This window comes from Penicillium malachiteum (assembly GCF_028827825.1).
Source record: "Penicillium malachiteum strain IBT 17515 chromosome Unknown utg000005l:1.0-9002435.0:326005.0-9005861.0, whole genome shotgun sequence".
Taxonomy (NCBI): domain Eukaryota; kingdom Fungi; phylum Ascomycota; class Eurotiomycetes; order Eurotiales; family Aspergillaceae; genus Penicillium; species Penicillium malachiteum.
In genome coordinates this window covers 6,916,028-6,939,409 of record NW_026643099.1, presented here as the reverse complement: position 1 = coordinate 6,939,409, position 23,382 = coordinate 6,916,028, and the positions used below count along the sequence as shown (strand labels likewise).

Here is a 23,382-nt window from a genome sequence, read left to right as displayed (position 1 = left end):
ATATTTATTCTCTTTCGGCCAAATGTCAGATTATGACTAGTTCGGGAGCTAGTAAGAACCTTGAAAGATGGATCAAAAAGCTAAGCCCAAACTAGTACTTCAGTCCCGGTCAACCTAATCGTTCCTAGGGTCACGGTGCCCACTCTTGAAGCTATCCAAGTGGGATTCTTGACTTAGTGACGCGGCCTTGAGGATTGCGCCAGGCGTGTTGCTGTACAAGTGACTTCGTTGTGCTCCGTATTTTTGCTCGAATTGCACTTTTACGGTTTATGTTTTGAATTTCAGACTTTTAGTTCACCAAACCAACCACCCGTGCACCAAATCGACAGCAGAGAAATTTTTTCCCCTCATCTTTGAAGCCTAACGAGTTGACTTGCCCAGCTTTGACAGGTGGCTGATCGCCAAAATCTGACTCAAGCGGGAAGGACCGGCCCTGGAGCGCAGGATCAAGGAACCACTGCGACCCACTTACTCCCTTCCAGAGTCCCAGGTTCCGAGGTCCGAGTCAGGCTATGTATGATATGTACTTCCAAAGTTGGATAAGCGAATGAAATCGACCTTGGAATGCCAACATTTGAAGTGTTGGAACGTGGATTTTATGCAGCTGCCTAAAACTCATCCGCAACCCACCGTAAAACGTCTCAAGGCTGATCTACGCTAGATCGTTTATTCCGTAGACTAGGTAGAAGGAGAACACATTGTGGATCCATAGGTCATTCTGTGACTAATTTTCTCTCAACAGTATTCTCTCTGAACCGGATCTTTCGAAAGGGAGTTCTTGGGCTTCTAAGTTTCCCTAGTTTGTAGTATGATCTGCCGATTCTACCCGAGAAAGGGATTTTTTCTTAACGCCCTCTCACGATTTTTCTCATACATCATACGCTTTGCACATTTCCAGACCTCGAGAATCGCTAGTACTTGGGTCATTGATGATGGCAGAAGACAACGTGAAGATATGCTTTAGACCTCAACTCGAATCCGCCCCAATCCCAGGTTTCATGTCCAAATTCTGACATTTGAAACATGTCCACGTACATGATTCACGGCGTACAAGCGTCATGCTTGGTGCTTTGAAATAACCAACATATAGAATTCATGATTTCATTTGCACAACGTGTATTCAAAGTCCAAAGGTTCCAACTTGAAGGCTCCAGCATGGAGGTTCTGATAGATCATGATGTCCACGGGTATTCAGATTGTAAGTTACGGAAATTTACCGCCAAATTCACCTCCTGGGCTACGCGTCCAGTAATCGAATATGTACGTGCGGTCGCCGTTTCTGCTACTATTGTCTTCCCTGCCGGGCGCAGTCAGAACTTAGGTCTGTCAAGCCAATACCCATGCCACTCTCTAATGAGGGCGAGCCACAGTTCCATTGATCATGATACGACAAGTGATAGCAGCAGGGGAAATCCATTCCCCCGATAATGAGCCATCTGAAGAGTTTAAACCTCTTGACCACGCCCCTTCAAGTTGTCATGGCATCTATCTGGAGGGGGTGAATGAAGGCCTGGAACCCTTGGAGGATTATCAATCTGGCGGTTTCCACCCCATTCATCTTGGCGAGACGCTTGGTCTATCTCAAAGATACCGTGTCATTCACAAACTGGGTCATGGTGGCTTCGGTGCTGTGTGGCTCTGCCGTGATACGCAAGAGACAGGATATGTTGCTGTCAAAGTCATGGTCGGGGAGTCGGATGCGGATCCAAAAACCTTTTCGGACCTAACTTTGACAAACTTGGATAAATCAGTTCCCGGAGCCGATCACATTACGATTCCTCTCAATTCATTCTCTATTGACGGGCCAAACGGATCGCATCAATGTATCGTCCTACCAGTCCTTGGCCCATGCGTCTCGCCTAAGCTATGGCTAAAGCTAGGAAATGATCCTGGACCTATCCTGCGGAACATGGCATATCAGGCTGTACTATTCATGAAATGGTTGCATACACACGGCTTCTGTCACGGAGGTATACATTCCTTAGGACCCCATTCAAAATATCTTCGAGACTAACAGGTGTCTAGATTTCCGAACCTTCGAATATACTGGTCAAACTCAACAACTTTAACCACTTATCCGAAGACGAGTTACTTTCAATAATAGGTCATCCTGAAAAGGCCTATGTGCGCACCGAGTCAGGCGAGGACCTTCCAGCATCTTCGCCACAATATTTGACACTTCCAGCTGACATCTCCCGACTGGGTGAGGATTTTCTTACCGACAAAATCTGCATCATTGACTTCGGCGAAGCCTTCCCGATATCTTCACCTCCAGAGGATCTAGGAATGCCTGAGAACTATCTGCCACCTGAGGTTTTACTAGAGCACGAGGATTCAGTCGGCCCGGCCTGTGATATTTGGGCGCTTGGATGCACATTCTTCGAAATCCGGCAACAAATCCCTCTTTTTACATGATCTATGACATCGATGAACTCATAGCAGAGATGGCGCGCTTTTTTGGTAAACTTACGCAAGCGTGGTGGGATAAATGGGAGGCGCGGAATTACTTTTTTGATGATCAAGGAAAATGGCTTCGGGGTAGACCTGACGCACAAGAATGGTCGCTCGAGGTGGCACTGAATAAGCCTGTTGAGATCGTTCAGCCCAAGCAACAGAAACTGGTTACATCTCAAGAAGAGCAAGCGCTTTTGGCGGACCTTCTCTATGGAATATTCCGCTACGATCCTGGACAACGCGTGAGCATTGAACATGCATTAAGTCATGAGTGGTTCAAGATTACATAAACATTCGAAGGTAGGTAGTTAGCTAACGTTATTTTGAAATCGAACGGTGTTATCTGATATTAGCTTCAAAGGAGAACTAGATGTTACACACTAGTATAGTAAGAAGCAGGATGGAAATTTCATTGTCCATAATGGCAGGACGCTGGATATTGATTTCTCAAAAAAAGGAAAGAAAACAAAGGTCGTGAACGGTAGAAGAAGATTTGTGCAAATACGTCAAGGCCAATGCGGCTCACTATCTCTCCTGGAACCGACTCCTCTCACGTCTACCCATAAAGCTGTAGTACCAACTAGGTTCTCCATGGCGAATACGACAAGTACGATCATATGATCCACGGTAACCTTTCGGTTGCCAATACGGAGAGCTGAGATCTGGATCTTCCTTCATGCAGTCCAGACACATTCCATCGAAATACTTCTCAACCGTGCGAGCGGCGGTCTCCACATGGTCCTGGAAATCGATCCCACAATTGAAGCAATCTTCGTCAGGAGGTCCGATGTTTTCTACCTTGAAATCCTTCAACCTTCGAAGAAGCTCAGAGATGCTGCTCTTGTAGATCATATCTTTCAATGGATTCACATCGACACGAGACAATTCATCCAGGAAGTCGAAAACTGTAGCCTTCTTACATTGGCAGGACGAACGACGGATTTGGTCGATCCTTTTGTCAAATAGCGCAAACTGTAGCCTATTCCGCAAACGTCCTCTCGCAGCGTCCATTTGTTCTGTAAAGAAATATTAGCTTCTCTTCTTTTGCTAGCCATGGGAGAGGAAGACTAGTAGATTAACTCACGTATCACCAAAGGACGCAAGTGCAAGCGATGATCTCCAATGGGATTTTTCTCGAATACCTGCTCTTCGGACTTGTAGACAAGGCTTTTGGTCAGGATCTGGAATGCTTCGGCATGATCGTAGAAATGACACGGGAAAAGAAGCTCCCGTTGGGTATCAAGCTCCTCCCAGACCGCAGGCCTTTTCTCTCGGAAGCATTTGATCCACTTTCGGAACCAGCGCTACAGCTTCTCTCCGTCGATTGCATATTTGTCTGAGGCTCTGATTGTGTGCCATATCTCCTTGATGGAGACATCTGCGGGGTTGACTTCCTCCCTGTAAAATACGCTGAACCAGATCCGCATGCTTTGGATATTGTCTCCATATAAAGTGATGACGTGGTCCTCAATCTCCGGGTATTCCTTCACGGCTTCCTTCCATTTTTTCGATAGAAGTGCCTTGAACAGGTCATTCTGGCGTTGGATGTCAAACCAGCGAGGGTCTTGGTCGGCCACTGGCAGCAGAGCTTTGAAAAAGTCGCTGTTTCTGCTCAAAGAGACTTTTTTCATTCGAAACAGAGCTCTCTTATCAGATGGCAACGAGGAATCTTCGTTCTCGCTCTCACTGACCATAATCACGATGTCAGTCGAGCTCCCCAAATTGAACTCTCTGATGTCATTGGAAGACATGATGATTGTCGCGGGGGTGTTAAAGATGGGGAAAAACCGAACCTCGGAGAGGACGGACAGCAAGAGAGAATAGGGTGTAAAGACCAATCCTCGGAGAGGACGGTGGTGGATAGCAGAGGGGGAGACCAATCCTCACAAAGGACAGACAGAGAGAGAGAGAGAGAAAAGGGGGTCAAGGCCGATCCTCGGAGAGGACGGTGTAAAAAAGAAATCAAAGGGAGAGACCAATCCTCGGAGAGGATGGTAGGAAAGACGGCCAAGATAGAAGTTCACCCTCAATGAGAAGATGGATGATGGCTGGGAAAAAACTGGCAGGATAGCAGAAAGATGGGTAATAGAAGGTAGAAGGAAGGAAGAGGAAAGAAGCCCTGGAGGAAAAGAGGAAGGAAAAGAATTATAGTGAAGGAAGGAGTGAAGGAACCTTGAAAAGGAAAGAGTGATCTACTAGTAAGTGAAGGAAAAAGTTGAGTAAGAGAAAGAGTTTAGTAAGAGAAAGAGTTAAATGAGGGAAAGAGTTAAGTGATGAAAAAAGTAAAGTAAAGAAAACGTTTTGAAGATATATATGAGCTAGTATGGCTTACTGCTAAGTACTTGAAGTTGGTTTATACCCTACCTATCTAGTATAGTACATTATTAATATAGCTTAGAGTACCTTTATTTCTTAGACTTTAATTTGATATGCTATAATATATGGATAGACTAATCCCTCTTACTTTAAACAAAGGGAAATATCAGATAGAGAATGTGCAAGATATGCCTTGAAATATAATTCCTTTGGTTTTTCAAATGCCCCCGGCCCCCTCTTCGCAAGAGGATTCCTGATTTGCGTTTTCTCCTTTGGAAAGAGCTTTGTCACGCTATCTACCATTCCATGAGGAATATCCGTGTAGTCCACATGGATGGAGCGAGTAAGGTGGAATGAAATTGTTCGTCGGGAGAGGTCATCGAGTAGATACAACCCGAGCTCCAAACCTTCCTGTGTATCCAGATCCTCCATCGACCAGATTCGATCAGGCCTCAATGATAAGAAGGACATCATCTCGCGTTTTTGGTCGGAAATAGAAAGCGTCAACTAGGACTAGTATCACAATTTACGCCAGCTACTGGTGATGCTCCCGTTCCCACCTTCGCCTCATTTCCTGCTCGCGCTCCTCTTATTGAGGTCTAGCAAGTTTTTTTTATCCCATTTAGCTCCAGTCTACCCTGTGTCTTACTACCACCCTTATTGAGGTTTGGCTAGTTTTTTTCTTCACCTCTTCTGGCTCCGCTCTACCGCTCTGGGATTCGGATCACCTCCTTTAAGATCCGCTCTGTCCGACCAATCTCTTTTTTGCAACCTGGTAGGTCCTTTCTCTTCTCTTGAATCATATCATCCACCCTGTTGTTATCAAGTCCTCCTCCATTCCAGCTGTCTCTGACTCTACTACTTTTAAGGGCCTCAACAAATACCAAAAGCACTCTCCCGATCACACCTTGGCTTCAGTTTCAACAATCCTGCGTTCTAACTCCCGTGGCTCAGACCATGAGCTCTCATACGCATCCCCTCTAGTTATGCAAGTTGCTGCTGAACGGCGGGATAAAGAATCCCTCGAGAGGCACAACGAAGACCTTCGCGTGGGGGCCATACTTATGCTCCATTCCAACAGAAAGCCTCCCTATTCCCAAAAGCCATCCTCATGCCGGGTTGACACGTCTTGAGACATCCGAAAGAGGTGAACTTGCAGAGAAAATTCTTGCCATTATCGACAAGTACCAACTCAAACAACACGGTATCCGGTTGTCCTTCTTTGGAAGAAAGTCTCTTGTCAATCCCGAGCCCGAGCCCTCCTTCGCCCTTTACATTCTGGCGCAGAGAGAAGGAGTAGACGATACTTGGCTCCAGTGTGCTAGAGAACTACGCACACTCCTGATTAGCAATAACCTCGCCTCTTGCTCGGTTGAAATTGCCGACCCCATGGCTTTTATGCCAATGAATACCTCTCCTATCCTCCGCAGTGATAAGTTATTCTGGGGATGGGAGCCCCTCCCGCAAGAGCTCCTCGATCAATTGGATCTAACCTCAATTCGGTTTATTGGATGCTACCGACGTGGTCGAAGCTCCACATTGCTGGACTGCCTCCAACCGTGCTGATCCTAGTCGATCGCAGCCAGGACTGGACTGAAACCCGGGAGAAGGTCGTCTCTATTCTGAAGAGATGGCGTCTTCAAATGGTGGCTGTTCAAATTGTGGAGGATAGGCTGGTTCGTCAGATGCAAGGGGAAGGCAGCAGCACCGAGCTTCTCCATGGATTTATCCAGGGATGGCCAATCAATGGCGATCGATTCCATTGCTTTACCTCTGGAGCATGATGGGAGTGGTACGCTTGGGTGTTTTCTTGAGCTTCAAACCCCGTACTCCGGTAGTTGGCATACCGTTGCATTAACTTGCTGGCACGTAGTAGTCCCCCCTTTCTCTGGCCTCTCGCCCGAGGATAAGAAGTGTAAGTGCTTTTAACTCTGTTAACTGACAATCACTTAGTAATTGAGGGATGGAACCAGAATGGTATCTGAGCAAGCGTCACGGACGATGCGGATGTTAATCGCCTTCTTAATGTCGACCACCCAACCCAACGTGCCTACAGAGAACAAGTGACAACTATGGAAGAGGCAATCAAGACATATGAACAGCGGAGTAGCTACAAATTGTTCCGCCAGCTTGAAGATGAGGGTATGCTTGAGAAGCTGAGTAGCCAGACACTCGAGAGCTATGCAAAATCCAAGTCTGATCAGGCAAAGAGAAAAGAGGATCTTCAGGCCCTCCGTGATCGCTTTAAGAATGGTTTTCAGCTGCTTGGAAAAGTCCCTGTGGCCTCTGGCTTCAAATATAAGAATTGTGGCTTGAAGGAAGATGGAAAAGATTGTTACACGAGTCTTGACTGGGCCCTTGTCCATCTAAGTACTTCTCGCTCGCCACCTATATAGGTATGATGATTTGCTTCTTACTGCGCTCTCTTTTGCCCCTTTGATTTCTCCTTTAAAATAATTGTTAGGAGGGGGAAGTCAATAGTTTGACAGCACCCACCCCTTAGCCACAAAGTTCGCCACGCTTTCAATTCTACAAAGTTTGGAGCTTCATGGTGAGAAAGTTCGTATGCATGGATATCGCTCCATGAAAACAATTGGAACTTACAGCGGACTTCGGTGTGCTAATATTGAGACTGAGATTACTGATGGAGCCGTTACTACAAGGCCAACGCGTGAGTATTCTGTGGCTAGTCATGGAGAACAGCCTTTCTCTGCAACAGGCGACTCTGGAGGAATGATTGGTTACCCAGTGACGCCAGAGGAAGGGAAGGAATCTTCCATCATTGGCATGGTCATCGCGGGCTTTCTGAAGGAGGGAATAACAATTTCTACCAGATCGGATATTTTGCTTGCTGATATCAAAGAAGTGACCAAGGCCAAAAATATCAAGCTCTGGTCACCTCCTTGAGTTTGCGGAGTTCTTCGGTTTGCTTTTTTTTGTCGGTTTGATTTATCTTTTTTTCCAGTCTCGTCAATACTTTTGGGGATCACCTTCCTCTTTCCCTTCTGCTGTGGGTTGAATTTAACGCTTTTATCATAACTACCTAGAGAGGGCAACGTAGTGCTGTGCAATCAGAGTACACGGGTTGCCCCAGCATAGACAACAACCACCACCAAACCATCCATGGGTGGACTAGGAGTAGGGATGACTCTATGAGTCTGATCAGGAGGTGTAGGAGGGTGTATTCTCAACGAGTGCCTAGTACCACTGTAGGCGCGATAAGGAATATGGATGCATACCGAAAACAAAGTCTTTTCATGGAAGTTTGAACAAATTTGATCAGGAGCTTCGTGCAAATGCCGAAGACTTTGACTCGATCGGCCTACAGTCATTATCATCATCGTCGTCCGCGTGATGGCCATGAACCAAGACATTCCATGTGCAGTGAATTGCAGGTTTGCTCAGCCCACTTGACTGTTATACTCGGACAAAAATGTCTTCCTCGGCAAACATGTGAGCCTTGATCTCGGCAGCGGGCCTACGAGTTTGGCATCATGATGATTGTCAATGCGAAAGATCGAAGACTAGCGGATGGTTACTCACCTTAACGAAAATGATAGAGGGGGACCATGTGCCGCCATTTCTTGATATATATTTTGATCTCAAGATCCAATCAATTCAGGTTGATTTCCTGAATAAAGCTGTTCAAGCCATGTTTGAAGAGTGTTGAATTTACTGCATTCGGGAGTGGAGGCACCCACCTAACACGTCTGCTGCACTGCATACCCGTGGACCCACTGTAAGCGGATTGCATTCCGTATAGTGCCACTCCAGGGATGCACCACAGTCTGAGCTACGCTGACACTTGTAGCATAGTCTTGCAAAACCTAAGCCGGACTTTGATAGGCCGTTTGGTAGTACTGCCCGTACTCGAAGGATGGGTGATGCATTGGTTGCCCAGGGATGCCATTCAGAGCCGGGGCTGGGGCCGCTGAGGGAAACAGAACCGAGTTCACGACTTGATATACCCAACATGCGGCTTTTCACCGGCATCGCGCGAGCTTTTCAGGTATGTACCCTTCCATGGTTATCTTCTTACCTGACAAACTTAGTACTAATGCTCAAGTGCCCCCGCAGCTCCTTTCCACTATCGTCGTTCTCGGTCTTTCGGTTTCCCTTGCTAGAGCTCAAGGTCATGGCAGTGTCCCAGCCCAAACTGGATATGCGGCCCTCGCCGGTGCACTTGGTGTCCTCGTTTCACTAGTCGGTATTGCAGCTCTATTCGTCGAGAATTTGAGCGGGATCATTGCGTGGGCATTAGACGCCTTTGCTTCCGTTGCGCTCCTGGTTGGCGGAATTGTAGGTCATCCCAACTGATAATATCAGAGACAGAGACTAACATGTATCAGATCTATACTATTTTGCTTAAGGGCGTTAACTGCTTAAAGCCTAAGGAATATATTTGGGACAATATCCTGATCAGTGGTGGATGCGAAAAGTACAAGTGGGATTAATACTGCTATACCTTGGCTGTGCATGGCGCTAGTGGTGTTAAGTCTCATTGTATCAGTGCTGAGGCTGACACTGCTTTTATGTTACTTGGCTTCCTGGCCTCTTTGACTCACCTCTAACAGCTTCATACAGTGGTCCGCTCTGGGGCGAACCCATTTCCATCCCGTGTCCCAAAGGATGCCCGTGGCGTAAAGCCTAAGGCAAAAACGGCCACAGACTCACCAACGCGCGATGAGGCAGTCACGGTTACAGACAAATCAATCCGCGATCAGATTATCATCGCCAAGGTAAGACTACTACCAACTGGCCTAATTTCAGGGTGTTACTAATCTGACTTCTTTCTAGAGCCTGGAAAGAGACCATGATAAGTGCCTAGTCAGCAAGCGGGGTCAACCGACGCTTGAGTCAGTCCATATTGTCCCATTCAGGTTTAATAAATCAGATATGTCTAAGAGAAGCATATTCCAGACATACTTCACGGTCTGGTGGGGCAGCGAGTGGGCCGATAAATTGGAGAGCCTGCTACAAAGTGACGACTCGGTCATCAATACTGAGTTTACGGCGAACATGATGACCTTGAGTCCAGGAGTCTACGCATATTGGTCATATCCATTGATTGTTTGCCCTTCGCCCGGTTTGTATTAATGAGGACAAAACTGAGATGTGTCTTGGCTTTCATTGGCTGCCAGTCTTGCAATCTAGTGTCAAGCGAAAGGACCTTATTTCGGCGACAGAGAACCCATTCAATCGAGACAAACATCTGTTTACCCTTCCCCCCCCCTCCGCTGGCGGGAGGAGCCTTTTTAATTTGGAGACAAAAAAGGAGATAGCGTCAGGCGATATCATCAGTCACCACAGATGACCCACAGAACCTACCACTCCCATCTTGGAACCTCCTCCTCATGTGGCATATGACAAGAATCGCAGCGATGCAGGGAGCTGAAGAGGACTCAGATGATGATGACCCCTCATCGGATGATGACGTGGATCAGCCTGAGGAAAGCTATTTACGTTGCTAGTAGGAAGTACTGTTAAATGGACACCCTATATCCCAATCAGATTCAACTACATGAAAGCACCCATGTTTACGTACTCAGCTAGACTGTCAGTCATACCTGTAGGTGAATAGTTACCTACCCTCCTCGGTACGCAAGTATCCAAAGAGGTAGGCTAGCCTTTATATGGATAAGGAAGAGAAATGAATGTATGCCAGCCCTGGAGGTGGGCTACTAGCTGTAAACCTGATGGTCAGCTGTAGAACATAAAAAAACGCTCCAGTACCCAAGTAGTAAAAGAGGTCTATCTCTCATGCGAGCTTAGTATTGAGGAGAACACTTGAGTATTGATGATGGATCAATTTGACAGATGTGACCTGATATCTCGACAACATTACTTTCACTTCCACAATTCTCTCTTCACAAAGATCTGCATTGGTCGATGCCTGCCCAGATGACACTCTTTTATTTCGAGATGAGAGCCTTATCATGAATCCCATCTTTCCCACAGTTCCCCACCTTCAGATGCAGAATTCTTCATCGGTGGGGCAATATTGCGTGGTGGTCGACTGAACCGATGGCTTCGAAGGTCCCTTCAGTAGACCTTGGTCTCGTATCATCATTTTCTGAATATCACATTCAATCATGTCCGGTTTGCCTTTTCAGAAGAGATTTTTTGTGTCAATTCAAACCATCTTCAGATGCAGCTGCTGACAACCCCGACGCCAAATGACGCCAGATGACGCGGGCGGATCCACCTGATAAAACGAATCTTCGTACCCGCACGGAGCTAGTATTCGTTTAGAACTACAAAACAGGTCAACTGTTGCAAAGTTCGAGATGAGGCATTAATCCGGCCAATTTTATCTGCTAGAAGATAGCCCTGACCCCCGCGCAAAGATTCCTGTGAGATTTTGACGTCGTATCATCCGACCTATGAGTTTTCGCGCTCTCCATCACGCGTTAACCAATGCATTGAGCGAATTGAACGGCCCAGTTAGGAATTGAATACGAATCTCGCAGGTTCCCCACTTCCACGGGATGGATCATGTTGGTGACAATCTACCCCCGAGCTTGTACGAGTACGGACTAGATAGAGAATAAGTTCAGATGTTTCAATTGAAACCATTCGAGTTCGTTCTCAAGTGCTTACTGCGACCCTTTTTCTTGTATTGGCTTGATTAGCGATAGTAGATGTCAAATGTCGATCATTAAGCTTGCTGATTGGATGTAGTCCGAAACAATATTCCCGCAATATGGAGAATAGCCCCCCGTTGAAGCCCGTCGAAGCCCCCTAAGCCTTGGCAATGGAGATAAATCAAAGCGGAGAATCGCTATAATTATCATTTCAATTTCCCCCCTTTTCTTGAAGTTCTTCTTCCACATCTCGCCCGCAACCAACAAATCCTCAAATATGGTCAGAAATGACCATCTGGGGACAGATGAAGACATTCAACCGAATAGTCCTTTCCACGATAATTCGACCTGTGGAGACGATGCTCATTTGATTGACGATTGTGGCTCAAGTATCCATTCCGGAAATAGATCTCGCGCTTTGCAGTGGGGAATCAATCGTGCGTTTTTTAACCCTCGTTATCGGATACCATTATCTTCTCCAGAGCTAACATAATTTATTCATGAAGAACAAAATGCAGTCTCCAATGCTTCAGGCAATATGACGCGCCATGTCCAACAGTTTTTCCACCCCAATCGATCCCGAAGAACGAGCACCATTTCCTTACCTAAGACGACCTGTGAATATTGCGACAAACCCAGTGCAGCGTTGAAAAAGCAAGCCAAAGCCCTTATTACCTCGAAGAATCTCATTTCGATCCCATTCGCGCTCATCGCAATTTTCTTTTCCATAACCGACATTTCCCCGCTGGTTATCTTTATCTGGAATCTAATCGCTATCGTGCCTCTATCCATCACCCTGACACTTGCGACCGAACAACTATCCCAAGAATTAGGAGAGACTGCTGGAGCTCTTTTGAACATTACAATTGGCAATCTTGCTGAATTAATTATTTTGTGAGTTACTTCAACTTCAATAAGGGTAATCCATGATCGGTTGGCTAACTAGTGTCTAGTGTGTAAGAAACAACGCTTGATCGATAGATTTGCTATTGTTCATACTAACTTGCAATCTAGTACGGCATTGATGAAAAATAACATTAAAGTGGTGCAGGCATCTCTCTTGGGATCAATTCTAGTCAATCTGCTTCTCGTTCTGGGATCTGCTATTATCGCAGGAGGATTAAAATCCAACGATCAAACATACAACAGTGATCTCACTCACGCATTTATCGGATTACTCAATCTGACAGTATCATGTCTCATGATTCCAGTAAGTTCAGATCAACGAGATATGCATCAATCACATTCTAACCTCCGTCCAGAGCACTTTTTACTGGAGCGTGAAAGATGTGAGATCAGCAGATCATATGTCACTCTCATTCAGCAGAGGAGTTTCCGTCATCCTCCTTGGTATTTACTTTCTTTACCTGTACTTCCAATTTAAATCTCATGCACACCTATTCCGGTCAAGACCGGTAGGTCTCCAAGTGAAACCCTTGGAAACACACCGACCCAGTCGCAGGTCTTCATATAATGAGATATTCATGGATATCGAATCTCAACCCGAGTCCGAATCCTTGATCGCCAAAGCTGCACAGCGCCCAGAGATGCAACAAATTCAGTCCCCTGGCGGGCCATCATCTCCACCAGCTGATATCCGACCGGAGTCAGGATTACCGTTAGCTCGGATCGACACAACAGAACGAAGCATTCCACGCCGTCAATCATGGAATGCCGGGGAAGGCGAGAGCTCAGACCAGGTAGAAGAGGAAGAAGATCACCAATGCAAATACACATCCCTAGCGAACCGCATCACAGCCATTGTGTTATTAATTGCAGCCACTGTACTCATTGCCATCTGTGCCGAATTCTTCGCCTCCAGTTTTGGCGTTCTCAATGAGAAGGGTGTTCTCGGTGAATCATTCGTTGGTTTGATTGTCATCCCAGTCGCTGGTAACGTCGCTGAGAATGTGACTGCTGTCATTGTGGCTGGAAAAAACCAGCTTGATCTTGCGATTAGTGTTGCGCTGGGCTCTGCCATTCAGATTGGTCTTTTGGTTGCCCCTGTTATCGTTCTTGTCGCTTGGGCTCTGGATAAGCCCATGACCCTGCACTTTGATGGGTTTGGAATGGTGACACTGATTGGCTCCGCTCTTCTGGTTAGTTTCCTTGTTCTCAAAGGAAAGACCAATTACTTAGAAGGTGCTATTTTGTGCGCCTGTTTTGCTGCCATCTCGTATGCTTCCTCACTTATCTGTCTTCTTTTGAACTTTGCTAACAATCACAACAGGGTCGGGGCGTATTTACTTCCAATTACTTAATATTCCAGCTGGATTCTCTCGGACTTTTATTCTGATATCCAGCAAAGTCAGGATGGAAAGAACCTGCATATAGTTCTCCTGACGATTCACTCTTTGCATTGTAAATATTTCAGCCACTTCGGCCTCCTCTTTTTTTTGTGTACATTCTTGATCACGATACAAATTTTATTCTACTTTTTTTATCTACCTCGCGATTCAAACCTTTATAAAATATAACCTACATTACCCTCTGTTAGTCCGTTCGGATCACCATTCTTCTTTCGGGCCGGTAAAGTGGAGCCTGGACTCGGGAAACGTGTCTCCCGAGGTCTCAATGCCGAGATTCTTCAGGATTCTTCAGGGGAATCCTGCACATGTGGAATCCAACATCCCGTGAATGTTGCAGAAAGTCAGGACCCACCTAGACCTTATCACTGCTCACAGATTGAAACCGTTGATGCCATCGAACCTTGGAATTCTCGGAAATCCCAGTGAGTCTGGGAAAAATCAGTCTTCCACTCTCAATGTACCTGAGTCTCAACTTGCCGACCCACTGATCCCGGAATACATTTCGGCAAATCTACAAAAAAGGGATCATCGGTGGAGATTACTTGCATCGATATTCCAATCCTAACTGGCTGTTCTTGAAACCCTTCGCGCAGGTACACACTGTCGATCCGGGATTCCCGAGACGCTGAGACAATGCCCAGCATGAGTACTCAGACCAATGCTCTATTAGAGCGAAACCAAGCGGGAAGAACCGCTTTAGTTATCAGATGGAGATTAAAGTTGAAATAGCAGTCTGGAAATCCCGAACTTATCTTCAGGAAATAGTTATTTATCTTGCTTGAAGACCCGACTTCGATCTATGCTACTCGGGCCACAAGTGAGATTTCGATCATTGAACATGCTGTCTTCTACCATTTTCCTGCTGGCGTCTCTTGGCGCTGGACTTGTCCAGTCATCATTTACTTTAGAGGACCTTTTCCTTGAAAATGCCCCTTCCTCGCCGCGACCTTACGTCATTCCTCACTATGCCACCTCGCATGCTGTGACAATTGACAGTCAGTTGTACCGGTTCACAGTTACCGGGCCTTCCTCTGACTATGCCTTCACTCTTATGAGCACCAATGCACCATCTAGTGGCTCATTGGGCGTCTTGCCACATATCCATCAGGAGCATTATGAGAACTTCTTCGCTTTCAAGGGTCGATTCCAGCTATGGGCTGAGAAGGATGGTAACGAGCAACAAGCTCGTCTACTTACCCAGGGTGACTACGGTTCTGTGGTGCGAAACACAACACACACCTTCCAGATTCTTGATCCAGACACTGAGATGGTGGGTGTGATTGTTCCTGGAGGCTTTGAGTATGTCAAACCACGTTGCTTTATAGAATCATAGTTCCATTACTGATAATTTTTAAAGAGATCTCTTCTACTTCCTCGGCACAAACTACACATCAACTACCGATACTCCCTACGTTCCCAAGACATATAACGACTCCAGTTCAAGTTCTTCCGTGCCAGACTCCGAAACCATGGAAACCCTCGAGTCATACGACGTATACGCCCAACTAGACTTCGACCCTCGTCGCGACCTGGTCAATGGCACCGCACCCGTCAACGATACCAACTGGCACGAGGGTTCCAACGATCTCGGCAGTGCAGGTGAACCTTACTTCGTAGCCAACGGGTACGGTCCGAAATATCTGAGCTCGATATACGGGTACCAGGTTATTCAACCACTTGTTACAAGCACACAGTCCCAAGACCTGAACTATACCCTTTCTACAATCTCGCTTAGCTACCAGACTAAGACTAGTCCTCCATCGTATACGCTTGATGGAGCTGCGGCGTTTGAGGTTCTGGAGGGCATGCTCTCTATCCAGATTGGGGAGTACCCTCTTGCGAGATTGAATATGGGTGATGTGGCTTTTATTCCTGCGAAGACGACTTTTACTTATTATAGTGAGGTTGCTTTTACTAAGGTCTTGTATGTCAATAGTGGGACCAATGGTGTGGATCAACAATTGATTAGTGGAGCGGAGGATTGGGATTTTGTTACATTTCCCAAAAATTGATCGGATCTAGGTATCATGCTTGGGATCAATTGAATTATTTTCTGCCCAGTAACCAGATGGACCAAATCTAAGGCTAACTTGAACATTATAAATACTGTACTATAGCTTGAGATTACCCACTGCTCGGTACTATGTGAAAGTTTTTGATCCCACGCTGGTGCCGAGTCAACTGCCAGTGGTCGCAACTCCAAGGTAATGTGACAGAAATTTGGACATACATGAGAACCATCAGCAATATTATAATGATTCCAGAGATATTTTGATGGCTCACTTGGGCATTACAATTTAGGTCAAGGTCGCCGGGCATTTCAAGGCCGAGGAGTATCCAAATCAGATTTAGTCGGGAGCAAAAAGCGGCAAGGGATGAGAACTTGGGGTAAAAGATCAAAGACCAATTGACCTTCTCATATAAAAACTCGGCGTACTCCGTATAGCGTGAGCACTTGTCTTCTCACCTGCCTTTAATGGAAGGCCCTAACATTAAAACGGGCTTTTGTCGGACTATTTGACCCCATCCACCCCACATTAACCCCAACCAACCCCACACAAAGTTTAGACCAAAGTCTCATCTACTCGATGACGATGGTGCCGTCCCCGAAAGCTCCATCGGGCTATTAATTGAGTTCCCCGATCTACCGGCCAAGAATCATCGGCTTCGTGCGGACAATGACCAAATACTGTGCCATGGCTCCAAATATCTTCGGTCACCCCGCACCCGGTTCTTCCGGTATGCATGCCATAAATAAGTATACTCCGTATGTACTGGCACAAGCACTTGAGCAACGTACGACATCTCCCCGCTATACTAGCGCGCCCACTGGCAGTTCCGAGTCGTCTCGCTTGTGCCCGAGTGGCGTCCTGTCATCCAACAACCGAGTAAGCTTTGACTGTTTCCCCACATTTTCATGAGCTTGCGGATGCAAAGGGCCCGAGCAACTGACTTCCAAGGTTGCCATGTGGTTCCTGGATCTGCAGTTGTTTGCTGTATTGGGCGTGGACTGGATTTACTTAAATCTCTTTAAGCCCGGCACCTTCCCTCCTTAAATTTCTTCTTTCGGAATCTCCTTTCCAGCAATTTCCTCAACTTGGGCTGATATCCTGACTCTCCAACCCAGAGACTTTCAGGTCCTTATTATTTTTTTCAATCGCACTGTGTTGTGCTCACATCCTCCTCCCTTGGAAGGGTGAACATAGTGCAAGATGAGGTTCAAAGTGAGTCAAGAATATTCGGATCTGTTTCCTTGGTTTCACTTAATTGACAAGCGCGAAGTACTCCTCCCTGGCAATGACGCCATTGCTTCTGGGTGTCCTCCCATTAGCACAAGCAACTTGCTCAGCTAAGAATACGTCAGCAAGTCGCATTGCTAAAGCGGTGCGCAGGTATACAGGTGGCCGCTCTCTCGGTAACGCTAGTCATAATGTTTACGAAACTGATTTTGACGGTGTGACCTGGGATGAGGATAATTGGCTTCTTTCAACCACAAATCTGGACCAGGGCCAATTCGAAACCAGGGGTTCTGTGGCCAACGGCTACCTGGGCATCAACGTTGCTAGTGTTGGGCCATTCTTCGAAGTCGATTCAGTTGACGACGGCGGCGACGGAATTAGTGGCTGGCCTTTGTACTCTCGCCGACAGTCATTTGCAACTATCAGCGGATTTTTTGATGCTCAGGCCAACACTAATTCTTCGAATTACCCCTGGCTGTCTCAATATGGTTGGGACAGTGTCATCAGTGGTGTTCCACACTGGAGTGGTTTGATCCTGGACCTTGGTGATGACACCTATCTGGATGCTACTGTTGATAATGCTACCATCTCCAATTTCCGTTCCACATATGATTTCAAGGCGGGCTTACTGCTATGGTCATACACGTGGTCGCCTGAGGACAGTGATGGCTCATTCGATATCACCTATCGGCTCTTTATTCACAAGCTTTACATCAACCAGGCCTTTGTAGATATGGAGATTGTGTCGACCACTGACACCAATGCTACTGTGGTGAATGTTCTGGATGGAGAGTCCGCTGTTCGTTCAGACTTCGTGGATTCCGGTGTGGATAGCAACGCAATCTACTCTGCCGTGAGCCCGAATGGAGTTGCCAATGTCACAGCTTACATCTATGCGAACATCACTGGAAACCAATATGTGGATCTGTCCTCGCGAAAGATTGTCACTGACAAACCATATGTCAGCTCTAAGAACTCATCCATTGCGCAGGCTGTTACTGTTAACCTGAAGGCAGGCAAGATTGCCCATGTCAGGAAGTTTGTCGGTGGAGCTTCATCCGATTCATTCAAAGACCCACAGCGGGTTGCCAAGAATGCAGCGTCTACTGCTCTTCGCAATGGATATGCCAGATCCCTGCGATCGCATGTCACTGAATGGGCGAGTGTCATGCCTGACGACTCTGTTGATCGTTATACGTACCCCAATGGTACCTTGCCCGATGACACTCTCATCATCGATTCTGCGGTAATCGCTGTGGCAAATACCTATTACCTTCTGCAGAATACTGTCGGGAATAAAGCAATCAATTCTTCATCGGGCACTAATCTCAACACCGACAGCATCTCTGTTGGTGGCTTGACGTCCGATTCTTATGCCGGACAGGTCTTTTGGGATGCCGATCTCTGGATGCAGCCAGGCCTGTCAACCTCTCACCCAGAATCCGCACAGCGTATCACAAACTATCGCCGGAAGTTGTTTGGACAGGCTCAGGAAAACATCAACACTTCTTTCGCCGGTTCCCAGAATAAGACTCAATTTTCCTCCGCTGCCGCTATTTATCCCTGGACTAGCGGACGGTATGGCAACTGCACAGCTACTGGCCCATGCTGGGATTATGAATATCACTTAAGCGGAGACATTGGTTTGTCATTTATCAACCAGTGGGTCACTACTGGCGACACTCAATTCTTCAAAGAGAGCCTCTTCCCGATTTATGACGCCGTGTCCACGTTATATGCAGACCTGTTGAAGCCAAATGGTTCTTACTGGACTTTGACCAACATGACTGACCCTGTAAGTTGAGAGCCGCTATACAGCTATTTTTCAAGTTACTGACCGATCTAGGATGAGTACGCAAACCAAGTCGATGCTGGTGGCTTCACTATGCCTCTCATTGCACAGACGCTGGGCTATGCCAATGACTTCCGCCAGCAGTTCGGACTGGAGGAGAATTCTACCTGGGATGAATTAGCATCAAATGTGTTGGTCCTTCGTGAGAACGGGGTGACACTCGAGTTTACAACTATGAACGGAAGTGCGGTGGTCAAGCAGGCTGACGTGGTCCTTAATACATTCCCTCTTGACTATACGACAAACTACACCACCGAAGACTCCGTGAACGATTTGGACTATGTAAGTCATCGTTAATGAACTCGAAGGGGATATGAATCACTAACACATCTCAACAGTACGCTGCTAAGCAATCCTCTGATGGGCCTGCCATGACTTGGGCAATTTTCTCTATTATCGCCAACGAGATATACGAGTCCGGATGCTCAGCCTTCACATATGCTCAGTATGCCTATAAACCTTATACTCGGGCTCCATTCTTCCAAATGTCTGAGCAGCTCATTGATAACTCCACCACAAACGGCGGCACTCATCCTGCATTCCCCTTCCTTACCGGACATGGTGGATCCAACCAAGTTGTTCTCTTCGGTTACCTGGGATTGCGACTGCTACCGGACGACATCTTGCACATAGACCCCAACCTTCCACCCCAGATCCCCTATCTTCAGTATCGCACATTCTACTGGCGTGGATGGCCAATCTCTGCATGGTCCAACTATACCCACACCACGATCAGCCGGGCCTGCAATACCGCTCCACTTGCTACCGCGGATCGTCGCTTCGCAAAGAAGGCAATCACCATCAGCTCGGGCTCTGATTCAAACTCAACAAACTATCGTCTCCCTGTCCAAGGCTCCGTAGTTATTCCTAATCGCCAGGTTGGTTCTTCCAACACGATTGCAGGAAACCTTGTGCAGTGCCAACCTGTCGACTCGCTGGATTCCTATGAACCAGGCCAATTCCCAATCTCAGCAATTGATGGCGCATCTACTACCAAATGGCAACCCTCGTTAGCTGCAAACTGGTCCTCTATCACTGTCTCTCTTGGCGATGAGGCCGGATCTTTGGTAACAGGATTCTATTTCGACTGGGCTCAGGCGCCGCCCGTGAACGCGACCGTGATCTTCCACAATGCCAGTGATGCCGCGGCTGCCTTCTCTCCGTCTAATGAGGATGGTCACTACAGTGTGACGAGTGCAATGACAAATCTCTCCATCTCCAACCCTTACGATGCGAAGGTGGCTAATGAAGTTGTTGCGCCCACGAGCAACACAACCAATGTGACTCTGTCCAGCCCAGTCTTTGCGGCGAAGTACGCATCTCTGTTCATTATTGGAAACCAGGACCTTGATGCGGTTGATGTCCTTTACAAGAATGGAACTGGCGCTACGGTCGCTGAGTGGGCTATTCTCGGAGAGAGCCAGTCCAGCAATGGGACATCAACCGCTCATCTCAAGAAGAGAAAGTTGAACGTCCGTGCCGCTTCAGCTATTTCAGAATCGGGTGAGATGATGCGTCGTCGCCACCAGTTTCTTCCCCAAAATTAATCAAGACTCGACACCTAGGTGGTGATATAAAACCATCGTTCTCAAATACCTCACTCAATTAATTTGCATTCACTAAATTTATCACATTGAAGTTGAGTCACATAGATATATCGTAGAAAACAGGAGATTTTTCTCCAATAGTAGATAAACACCTGGCTAGTGTCTGAGTCACCGAATAAAATCACTCATCCAACGCGAACCGATCCAAGAACTTGAACGTTCGCAATCCATCCTTCACACCTTTGGCAAAGTCATGATCCACCTCCTTTCCAACATAAACTCCCTGGCGATCACTCGAGATCTGCGCAGCTTTCAACGCGATAGACCCGGTTCCAAGTCCACCAACTGGCTTTCCAAACCTGAATGCATCAACCAGAATATCCAACGGACGTCCAGCAGGATAGAGTGTTGTGACACCCGATGTCACATTCTGAACTTTAACAGAAGACCGATAATTAAACAGTGCCTCCGCTCCATCCGCCACAACAACAGCATCAAAGTTCGTCGCATCCGATCCAGAGTACGTCTGATTCACACCATCTGCCAATCTCTCCGCAACGACCGAAACATCCACGCCAACAGAGCTAAGCTGACTCTGCAGCGTCGCGCCCTGCGCAATTGACGAACTGTTCTGAACAGAAGCAAGGAGTCCAACCTTCAACCCCTCAATCTTGAGTAGCTTCTGCCCAAAAGCCCCAACACCAGTCGTCGTATTATGATGATAATATGTCTTATCAGGCGCGGGTACATCAGCACCAATCGCAGCAGCGACTCGTCGAGCAAGATCGTGACTGATACGATTGAGTTGAATAATAACATTATTCCGCACGATGGAGCTAGCAACATTGGAAGTCTCGAAACGCATTGCGTCGACAACGAATTGCCTTTCCGTGTCAACGAGCGAGTTCCAGAATAGTCGTGGCTGAGACCAAACATCCGAGAAAGTTGAGCTGACGCTGCGCACCAGCTTACCACTTGTGGTTCGGCCTGGTGTAGTGAAGAAACCGTCGCCAGTGGTTTGGTTTGCTTGTTTGGGGGAGCCATTGTTCAGAGTATTTGGTGAGTATGCATCTGAGTTTAGTGGGATGTACATCTGTCCTGCGCCGTCACGGTTGTTATTGTGAATTGGTACGCGAGGTCGGTTAATTGGGAGTTGCTCGAAGTTGGGACCGCCGTGCCGGTTGAGTTGAGTGTCAAGGTATGAGAAGATACGGCCTTGCAGAAGGGGGTCTTCGGTGAAATCGACGCCGCGGACTATGTGACCGGGTTGGAACTGGTGGAATTAGTTCTTGATCTGGTGCTCCGGTGCTCAAAATCAACTTACCATGACCTGCTCAGTCTCTGCAAAGTAGTTCTTCGGATTACGGTTCAACTGCATCTTGCCCAAAGGTGTGATGGGGACATATTCTTCAGGAACGATCTTTGTTGGATCGAGAAGATCAAATCCGAATCGCAGTTGGTCATCCTCGTCCATAATTTGGACACCCAGCTTAAACCAGTTAGCTTCATACCCTCACTGTATTAAGATACATAATTTAAACTTGGACTCACCTCCCATTCAGGATACCTCCCTGCTTCAATAGCATCCCACAGATCCTGACGAATAAAATCCGCATTCTTACCCGCAGTCTGCTGCGCCTCTTCCCATACAAAGCTAGCCTTGCCCTGAAGCGTCTTCCAATGGAACTTGACCAGCTTCGAGGCACCATTATCAGTGACAAAGCGATAAGTGTGCACACCAAAACCATCGACATGGCGGAAAGATCGTGGAATACCATGACCAGCCATCGCCCACATGAGGGTATGCAAGGCACTGGGCTGCTGACTGAAAAAGTCCCAAGCCGAATCATGAGCAGTAGCAGCCTGAGGGATCTCATTATCACCACGAGGCTTAACAGCGTGAATTAAGTCAGGGAAGAGGATAGCATCCTGAATGAAGAAAACAGGGATATTGTTTCCGACGATATCTTTTCCGAATTAGCATGTGGAAGCAATACACTGAGTTTCAACTGAATTATTTAATTCAATTACATACCGAAATTCCCTTCGTCGGTATAGAATCGTGTTGCGAACCCATGCACGTCCCGTGCTGTATCGGCACTTCCGCGACTACCGGCCACGGTTGAGAAGCGTACAAACATCGGAGTCTCTTTATCCTTTGCTCCGAGGAACGACGCAGCTGTTATATTCGACCAATCGCCATAGGAGGTGAAGACGCCGTGTGCGCCAACTCCGCGGGCATGAACAGCACGTTCTGGGACCTAATAAATTTGTCAATTAATGGTGTTTTCAGCTAACTTGAATTTTCTTTAGGAATAAATACTCTTTCATGATCAAATCGCTGGATCTTTTGACGGAAAATAAAATCTTCAAGTAGTGTTGGTCCCCGTTCACCAGCACTGAGACTATTTTGATCTGCGATCGGTCCTCCCACATCGGACGTCATGAACGCATCTTCATCATTTAGGTAGAATTGGGAGAGAAAGTCCTCTGTATCGGTAGAGGCTTCTCCTTCATCGCGACGGTGGAGTCCATGGTCGGGTGCTTCACCTGTCATATAAGGACAAGCGGCATTGGCGATGCCAATGAGGCCTAAAAGCCTGATTATCACGGCGGAATGCATTATTGACACTGGGCTAGTGCTCAGGCCTAACTTTGGAAGAAGGATTTCAAAAAACTCGGCAAAGCGACGCAAGGTAGGAACCGAGGGATCTTTTATAATTCTCCTCCGCCTCTCCCGAGCAAAAGCTACAGTCGCAGCTAGCCAATGATAATCTCAATATTAGGAACGGCCCTGCAGATCGACGAGCTAATGCAGGATGAGAGCATAAAGCACCTAGGCAGACGGGCTGAATAATATGAGAGACTGGCACGATTATTCGATCAAAGTGGGCTAGACACCGGATATGTGGATAAGCCCCGACGAAAACATCTGAAATGTGAGGTAATGCACCCCGCTGGCCAGTTCATCTTGTGTCGTACAAATGCATCTATTCACGGGGAAAGCTCCAGATCAAGAATCCTATTGGCTTATTCGCTCAAAGTTCTGAATGCCGAGCCAACGAGAACACATCTATTAGA

General features: G+C 47.0%; 8 protein-coding genes across 8 annotated transcripts; 6 read left to right on the top strand and 2 right to left on the bottom strand.

Annotated features, from left to right (window-relative positions):
• Nucleotides 1-1,155: 1,155 nt before the first annotated feature.
• Nucleotides 1,156-2,744, top strand: N7483_012568 (uncharacterized protein; the record flags this gene model as incomplete). The annotated part of the gene is made up of 4 exons (XM_057095995.1): nucleotides 1,156-1,198; nucleotides 1,371-1,970; nucleotides 2,084-2,350; nucleotides 2,476-2,744. 4 exons carry the CDS (start codon nucleotides 1,156-1,158, stop codon nucleotides 2,742-2,744), a joined length of 1,179 nt encoding a protein of 392 aa, XP_056941966.1.
• A 235-nt stretch (nucleotides 2,745-2,979) lies between these two features.
• N7483_012567 (uncharacterized protein) lies at nucleotides 2,980-4,205 on the bottom strand (the record flags this gene model as incomplete). Its single annotated transcript, XM_057095994.1, has 3 exons — nucleotides 2,980-3,470; nucleotides 3,539-3,717; nucleotides 3,763-4,205. 3 exons carry the CDS (start codon nucleotides 4,203-4,205, stop codon nucleotides 2,980-2,982), a joined length of 1,113 nt encoding a protein of 370 aa, XP_056941965.1.
• Nucleotides 4,206-6,489: 2,284 nt separating this feature from the next.
• On the top strand, nucleotides 6,490-7,677 carry N7483_012566 (uncharacterized protein; the record flags this gene model as incomplete). Its single annotated transcript, XM_057095993.1, has 3 exons — nucleotides 6,490-6,685; nucleotides 6,757-7,130; nucleotides 7,252-7,677. 3 exons carry the CDS (start codon nucleotides 6,490-6,492, stop codon nucleotides 7,675-7,677), a joined length of 996 nt encoding a protein of 331 aa, XP_056941964.1.
• A 1,066-nt stretch (nucleotides 7,678-8,743) lies between these two features.
• On the top strand, nucleotides 8,744-9,867 carry N7483_012565 (MARVEL domain-containing protein; the record flags this gene model as incomplete). The annotated part of the gene is made up of 4 exons (XM_057095992.1): nucleotides 8,744-8,779; nucleotides 8,848-9,069; nucleotides 9,345-9,509; nucleotides 9,568-9,867. The coding sequence occupies 4 exons, from the start codon at nucleotides 8,744-8,746 to the stop codon at nucleotides 9,865-9,867; spliced, it is 723 nt and encodes a 240-aa protein (XP_056941963.1).
• Nucleotides 9,868-11,631: 1,764 nt separating this feature from the next.
• Nucleotides 11,632-13,615, top strand: N7483_012564 (calcium:cation antiporter; the record flags this gene model as incomplete). Its single annotated transcript, XM_057095991.1, has 5 exons — nucleotides 11,632-11,791; nucleotides 11,861-12,248; nucleotides 12,369-12,564; nucleotides 12,617-13,530; nucleotides 13,585-13,615. The coding sequence occupies 5 exons, from the start codon at nucleotides 11,632-11,634 to the stop codon at nucleotides 13,613-13,615; spliced, it is 1,689 nt and encodes a 562-aa protein (XP_056941962.1).
• An 886-nt stretch (nucleotides 13,616-14,501) lies between these two features.
• Nucleotides 14,502-15,675, top strand: N7483_012563 (uncharacterized protein; the record flags this gene model as incomplete). Its single annotated transcript, XM_057095990.1, has 2 exons — nucleotides 14,502-14,962; nucleotides 15,021-15,675. The coding sequence occupies 2 exons, from the start codon at nucleotides 14,502-14,504 to the stop codon at nucleotides 15,673-15,675; spliced, it is 1,116 nt and encodes a 371-aa protein (XP_056941961.1).
• Nucleotides 15,676-16,875: 1,200 nt separating this feature from the next.
• Nucleotides 16,876-20,301, top strand: treA (alpha,alpha-trehalase treA; the record flags this gene model as incomplete). Its single annotated transcript, XM_057095989.1, has 4 exons — nucleotides 16,876-16,887; nucleotides 16,946-18,697; nucleotides 18,749-19,036; nucleotides 19,093-20,301. The coding sequence occupies 4 exons, from the start codon at nucleotides 16,876-16,878 to the stop codon at nucleotides 20,299-20,301; spliced, it is 3,261 nt and encodes a 1,086-aa protein (XP_056941960.1).
• A 181-nt stretch (nucleotides 20,302-20,482) lies between these two features.
• On the bottom strand, nucleotides 20,483-22,924 carry cat1 (catalase catB; the record flags this gene model as incomplete). The annotated part of the gene is made up of 5 exons (XM_057095988.1): nucleotides 20,483-21,574; nucleotides 21,626-21,790; nucleotides 21,853-22,268; nucleotides 22,337-22,562; nucleotides 22,625-22,924. 5 exons carry the CDS (start codon nucleotides 22,922-22,924, stop codon nucleotides 20,483-20,485), a joined length of 2,199 nt encoding a protein of 732 aa, XP_056941959.1.
• Between the last annotated feature and the right edge of the window lie 458 nt (nucleotides 22,925-23,382).